The sequence below is a fragment of the Drosophila willistoni genome (genome assembly GCF_018902025.1).
Source record: "Drosophila willistoni isolate 14030-0811.24 chromosome 2L unlocalized genomic scaffold, UCI_dwil_1.1 Seg168, whole genome shotgun sequence".
Lineage (NCBI taxonomy): Eukaryota > Metazoa > Arthropoda > Insecta > Diptera > Drosophilidae > Drosophila > Drosophila willistoni.
The window spans coordinates 4,588,063-4,595,341 of record NW_025814047.1 but is presented as its reverse complement, the minus strand read 5'-3'; the positions used below and the strand labels follow the sequence as shown (position 1 = coordinate 4,595,341).

Below are 7,279 nucleotides of genomic sequence, written 5' to 3'. Positions count from 1 at the left end.
ACTTTAAAGTGCTTCGTAACTGCGTATAAGAGAATGACTTTAAATTAAATAAGCCTCATCGACCATCAATTATGTAATTTGCGTGCTTTAGGAAAAAATAAAACATGAAATCATTTTGTTTTCCAAAATTTGAGAGTCAGGAAAAGTAATTTATAATTCGATTAGAGGCAGATCTTCTGCTGGGTTCAATAATTATAATCTTATTTTATTTATGGCACTTCTTCGAGAAATTGTTTGTATTATTGTTTATCCTAGGTATAAAGCTCATTGCTGTTTATTGCATTTAAGAAAAAGTTGTAATGACCTAGTCAAAAGACGTTTTAATAAGTCCTCAACGTCACAGTGTCTCCTTTATGACGAATTACAAATTTTTTCAGTTTTTTTAATATTATTTTCCATCCGAAACAGTTGGTCAAAATATAATTATTCCTTAATATCATTTCTATGTGAACATTTTGTCTTAAGAAAGCAACAAGTTTTGGGTACTATTTCAGAACCATTTTGGGCTTTTCTTTGGGCTGACAGTTCTCTGATTTAACCAATCTCTTTAACTTTACCTTGACAGACAGCTTCCTCTTGAAATTAAGTATTAAACATTTCCTAATGATATCAACTAAGAAAAAGTGAACATATTAATACTTAGCTAATCAAATTGACACAAATTAAGTTGCTTAGTTTAGTTTGGTAGACAGAAACGTCTGATTCTAGATAACAAGGCCTAAAAAAGAACTCAAAACAGTTAAAACTCAACTGAGAAGTGTGCTGCTACTCCCTTGTCTAAAGGACTCCGCTCCTGTTGTTTACACACACACACTCAATGCCACCAAATACAAAACTCAAACATAATGTTTGTTGACAAAATCATAATCCATATATTTAAATGCATCACTTTAGTTGATTTGTATTCGAAATGAGAAAAAAACACTTTTTTTTTTTGTTTCGTTTTGTTCTGCAAATTCAATTACAATTTGTCACGTTTCGCTATTGAATGATTCGATTTAAGCCTTAATCTCGTGCTTTGGCTTGAACTCCTCGAAGCACTCGTGCAACTTGACAGCAGTATCACAATTGTTCTCGCCCTTGATGGAACCGCATTTGGCCAGAGCAGCCTTGGTCTTCTCCTCACCAATGAAGGCGCCCAATTTCTCCAAGACAACGGCTTCTTGAATCTCACCGTTCTTCAATGTGCCGATCTTTTCGAAGAAACAGTTGGCAAAACATTTAATATTCTCGGTGGGATTCTTGAAATCCTTGGCCTTCACTTTGGCAATCTCCTCTTCAGTCAGATTCAGTTCCTTGGAGCATTGTTCACCATGTTGCTTGGCCAGAGCCTTTTGCTCTTCATTCAACTCAACAGGCTGGAAAAGTGGCAAAGAGAAAAGTTTTGTGTTTTGTTAGAAATGTAATGGAATATTCCATATTATCATTAAACATTACTTACCGAGGCCAGAGCCAAAGCCAAAATCACAGCACTCAAAGTGATCACAAAAATGGAATTCATATTGTTAATGACTTGCTAGAACGTTTGGGGAAGTTCTGATACTGTCTGGAGCTGTGCACGCGCCTTTTATACCCTAACAGGTCGTCAAATGAAAGCCGGTTTTGTTTTTTTTTTTTTTGCTTTGCCTAATGCCCTTAGGCTGTGATCCAGCTAAGCCGCTCTGTGCTTCCAAGATCTATTTGCTGTCTTTTGTTGTTCTATTTTTTTTTTGTTTTGATTTGCTTTTTATGTGGTGTTTGTGAGTTTTTTTTTTTTGTTTTTTTGTTTTGTTTTTGGGCAAGTACTTTCGTCAACATCTTGCCTGAGGCTATTTTGTCTATGGTCTATGGGCTTGTCTCTCTATCTCTCTATGTGACTTCTTGAAAGCATGGTTCATTAAACTGAATTTGCGAAAAAAAATTACGAATAATACCTTTTATTTTTGCTGACAGACAATCGAATCAATTTTGCACATAGATGTGTTTTTTTTTTTTATTTTTTATGGATAGATAGACAAACCACGATCCAGACGCCTCAAGAGGTCTCATAATGATCGTGTACTTGAGTTTTTTGTGTTCTTTTCTTGGCTAAGCGACCTCAAAACTCATTTTGTTATGGGAATGGGTATGGAGACAAGGGGAAGAGAAGTTACTTTTGCAGCTACTTAGCCATTATCGGGTGCACTCTATCAAAACAGGAGAAAATGAAAAGTTTACTCCCACCCAAAACCAAAAACCCAATTTCAATTCAACACCCCACGTTCAGATATATATCTTTAGAATTCAACTAGAGTAAGCTACATATATACAGATATCTGTGTATGTACTTTGGTATTGAAAGTTGAGAAGCGCAAAAGGAGACAGCCAAAGACGGCAAAGTTTTTTCATTTGAATCCTATTATTTCAACGTAGTTGTAATCTTATTATCCACGAGATGACAGCAAAATGACATTTCGAAAATTTCACGCTGTGTGAAATGTACAAAAATAAAAAAAAAATAACTCAGAGTAAAGAAAAAAAAAAAATATATAAAGCAAACGAGCAAAAATAACCAAAGGAATCGAGAAAGCAAAACCAAAGCGAATACGGGAATGCAAGAAAGTCAGCCAAGCAATGCGTGTGGGTGATGGAATTGTGATGAAGATGGAGTGGAGTGGGTGGATGGACGGATGGATGGATGGCTGGATGAGGTGAGGTGAGGAATGGGTGGGTGGGTGATGCCTAGTGGGAGCTGGAAGTCTGCCACTTTGAGCCCGGCGTGTTTTTCGCAAGTTTTTCCTGCTGCTTCCCTTTTAATTTCAGTTCTGACATTTGTTTGTCTGCTGTCAAAAAAAAAGTAGCTTTAGCGCAAAAAGAAATAAACCAAAAGATTGCGATTGAAAAATTTCCCGCCCCCTCCCCCTACCGCATTTCCACCGCAGCGGTTGCAAAAAGTTAAAAGTTTTTTTTTTTTATTTGTCCCCGAACGCAATAATAATAATAAACTAAAGCCTGTTTGACTTTTCTGTAAATTCTTTGAAATCCTTATGTGGTAATCTTAATTCAATTTGCCTGCGGTTAAAAGTTAAATTCAGACAAAACTTTCTCGTCATCTCAACAAAAATCTAAAAATAATTCATCTTGAACACACACACATTTTAGGCAAATTGTTACCGACTGAAAAGTAATTAAAGTAATTGATTTTGTTTGCTTTGATTTGACGTTTTTGCATTGTGTAATTCGTGTTCTAAGAATTACATTCGATTTAAGAGTGATTTTGATACAGTGTATTGAAGTTATGGTAATGCGATTAATACCTTAATAGATTATAGGGAGTAAGTAAATTGAATCGATTAATGTCACAATCATTATAGTGAATTAAGTTGTTATTTAGTAAGCTTTCGAAATAACAACAACCTGTGGTAAATACATATATATATTCTTTGAAAGTCATTGAAAAATATCATTTGTTCAAGTTTCTTAGAATAAGTTGGAAGTTAAACTTTATAACCATCGTAAAAAAGGGTTAAACCTTTAACAAAAAGTATACTATAATGAGATTCTAAGTGAAACCTTAATATGTATGGTTTATAAATTATTTTTGAATACTTTATTAGTTTTAGTTAATTAACATTCAGTTAGCTGCTGTTGAATTTGGTGTTCTTTAGTTTAAAAATTTGTTTTTTAAATCATGACTTTTCAGCATATCAACTTCTTAAGTATCACCCATGCAAAGAAATTTTATTATTCAGTTTGTATTATTGGTTTATTTTAGTCTTCAATTTCAATTGTTGTTTTCTTTTTTTCTTTCTTTTTTTGAATTAAAACCCTTGCAAAAAGCGTATTTTAATTTTTTGTGGTTTTCTATATATATTAGAAATATATATTATGCATTGTAAATCTCAGACTTAATCGAACTACTATAGAAACGATCAAAAAAGGCGACTTTAATGGATAACTTCGTTACTGTCCAAACGATTGTCATAAATATTAAGCCAAATTCAATTAAAGTGTATAAAATTTTGAAAAATATAGAAATTTTACATTTTATACATCTTAAAACTTTATTTATTGCCATATGCAATTTGTATTTGTATTTGCCGTATAAGATCAAATAATTTAAAATAAATTTTGTTCATTTTTCAATCTCTAAACGAAACTATAATAAATATTATACTAAATCTCAAACTAAATACATTTACTATAATAGTAAAGAGAAGTGGGTACACATGAAATTCAAATAGAATATTAAGATTAGATTTTGAGGTAGAACCTAGATAGGAGTGTCAAAGTTAGTCACAAGCTAATCAGAGACTAAAAATTTGTTGCTATGGCTAAATTACACATTGGGATTAAAGCTGCGGCTTATCCTAGCAATTGTTTTGGCATTTGTTTTCTAAATTATATGACCATAGAGCATTATTTAGTGATCACTGACAAGTAATATATTTTTTCCTTAAAAAAAAATATGAAGTAAAAACAAGACTTAATCCCACAATATGGCTTGATGACTTTTCCATAAACTCTGCTCTTGGCCCCAAAGGCATGAAACAAGCTGAGGAGGGGAGAGGTCTTTCTCGGTTACCAACTAGAAATTAAGTACAATTTTCATTTTAAATTAAGCTGCCACGGTACTCCCCCGCCTGCCGCCTGCTGCACCTTCTCCCTTTTGCCCAGTCTTTGGCGTCATTAATCACCAAAAGAAGCAACAACAACAAAGGCAGCAACAAAATGCTAGCCAGAAAACATTTGTCAGAGCCTTTTTGGGTTACTTTTTTTCTCTTATATTTTACTTTTGCAAGATGAGGAAAAAAATAAACAACATTTTCTAATCACCCCCAAACAAAAAAAAATGAAACTCTGTAAATAAAAAAAAGTTTGCTCTTAAGACTCAGTACCGCGTCACATGTCAGTTGAATGGAATGGAAACGGAGGGCGGCGAGTCGCAGGGAGCTCCCTGTCTACCCCAACTATGAGAACTCGAAAATATTTTCAAAAGGCCACCTGTCTGAAGGTTCACTTTTTTTTTTTTTCTTTTGCTTTGTTAGAAAAATGGTCGCTAAATTTGCGTGTAAAGGCAAATAATTTGAAATTCCCAGGGGTTCTAAATATGTAAGTAAATTTAAATTGCATTTTGTATGCGTTAAAAATTTGTGCTGTGTTGTGTTATGTTACGTTATGTTGCCCTTCTATACACTTTAGTTAAAGAGAATTGGAAAAGTGTTCATTAATTTTAGCTAAAGGTTTGTTACCGAAATATGAGAATAGAAAATATGTCTGGGGTTTATTTGTTTTAGCTATATAACTATGCAGGGGATGGTGTTGTTGCTTCACGAAAGAAGAGGTAAACTTGATTCTGGATTGCTTTGTTCGAATTGTGTTTTCGTAATGTTTTATATTAGTGATCAGGGTGAAACAAAGAATCGATTATTTATTATTTAAAAAAATGTTACTACATTTTCACCATTTTTCGAATTTTTCCAGGTGTTATTTTCATTATTATAAGTACTAGCATCTCTCAATAAGAAAGAGTTTCTAGCATATTTAAAATCGGATGAGTGTTGTAGTCAAACTATAAAATTGAGTAACAGTCGAAGATAATTTTAAGATAATTTTAATCATTAGATTATGATATGATCTTGTTCAACAAGAAAATTTAGAAAAATCCAATGTGATACTAAGAAAGTGGATATTAAATCTCTTTTTAATATCGACTAATTATTCAGATTGTAAAGTGTGTCTTCTTTGTTGAGACTTACCACGTGTCAGTTGAAATAGACGGTTTTATAGTGTTTGCTATATCTCCAATTTTCAACGGATCGGGACAGAATTTTGAAAGGTGTCAATTCAAAAATGCTTAATAAAATAAAATTAAAATGGGTCACATACTTTATAGTGTGATAAGAACTCTTCCGACAGAAATACTATATTGATATTGATACATGATCCATAGTAAAGGAAAGACTGTACAAATTTGTAAGGTATACGATTTAGTTTAAAAGACAGTGTCCTAAACAGACTCTGGAGTTATATACATCAATTTTAAGGTATTTGGATTTAAAATTATTGTAAATTGATCATTCTTTTGTCTATATAGTTATCATAATGTTGATATAAAACAACAGTGAATAACTGAATTTATAATATTATTATTAAAATAAATAATAAACTATTGGTTATAAAAACAAGGTTTTAAAATACGAAAAGATGAAAAGATGAAGAGGATAACTTTTCTTTTGCGCTAATCTTTTTTACTAATTAGTGAGATCTATTTTTATAACTACTGAGGAAGAGGAAAAACGATTAAGTAGAACGAAGAATTCAATGATAATTTTAAGTAGGAAACTCGATTTTAGCTATCTTTATCAAAGTTTGAATTATGACTAATTTAAGTCATCTTTCATATAAATACATAAATTTCATTAAACCTTAACCCATAGAAATATATAAGAGCTAGTTTAGTAGCTTGCATTGTTACAAAAGAAAACTCTATGGAAAACCATTAATTTGTTATTCTAAAAACTAACTCAATACTAAAGACTATGTACTATGGTATGGTTTCCTATCTTAACTGTTAAATAATACGCATAGTCTAAGTAAGAATTGAATGGAGGTAAAATATAGTTTTAGCAACCAAAGAGTATTCAAAGCTCGTAGTAAGTTCAAGCCATATATTTAGTTATTCCCTAATTTGTTTTTTCTCTTTTTTGTCTAGCCCTCATTTGGTAGTAGTGGCAGACGTAAGAGTTTCTTCCAGTTTTTTCCTATTCCTCTTTTTATTTTTTGGCCACAACAAGTTTTTGTTGCCGCTGCTGTTATAAATTTGCGTGTCAAAAGCGACGAGGTGAAGTTTCCTTCTTTTTTCCTTGCTCCTGTTTTTTTTTCCTTTTTGGTTCATTTTGTTTGATGTTTCGCATACGGAAGTCAAGTTTTTTGCTGGAGAGTGTGCGAAGGGGGTTGGGGCAAAGGATCAGTTGGGTGTTTGTGCAATTGTTAATGTCCTTATCAGCGCTTCAACATTTTTACATGTGTCCGCATTTGAAATATGCGGCAATGGCAAATGTTTTTCTGGCACTTTGCATGCGCCCAGCGTCGAGTTGCAGCAATTGCAGAATTTGCAGGGTTTGGTTTCGGGTTTTGGGTGACGTTTTGCCGCTTCCGTTGCAGTTGATGTCAAGTGTCAAGTGTTTGGACAGTTGATGTTATTTATTATAACGACAATTACACTAAAATCCTGGCTTTGGACACATCAGAAGTTGCTTGATTTTCCATCCAATAATAATACCAACAAAAATTCATTCAATTTGCGTTAAATGTAAAT

General features: G+C 32.7%; 1 protein-coding gene across 1 annotated transcript; it reads right to left on the bottom strand.

The window, feature by feature from the left end:
* Positions 1-848: 848 nt before the first annotated feature.
* LOC6640876 (general odorant-binding protein 56a) lies at positions 849-1,525 on the bottom strand. The gene is made up of 2 exons (XM_002063803.4): positions 1,442-1,525; positions 849-1,358 (listed from the first exon to the last, which is right to left on the bottom strand). Exons 1-2 carry the CDS (start codon positions 1,499-1,501, stop codon positions 999-1,001), a joined length of 420 nt encoding a protein of 139 aa, XP_002063839.1. The 5' UTR covers positions 1,502-1,525; the 3' UTR covers positions 849-998.
* Between the last annotated feature and the right edge of the window lie 5,754 nt (positions 1,526-7,279).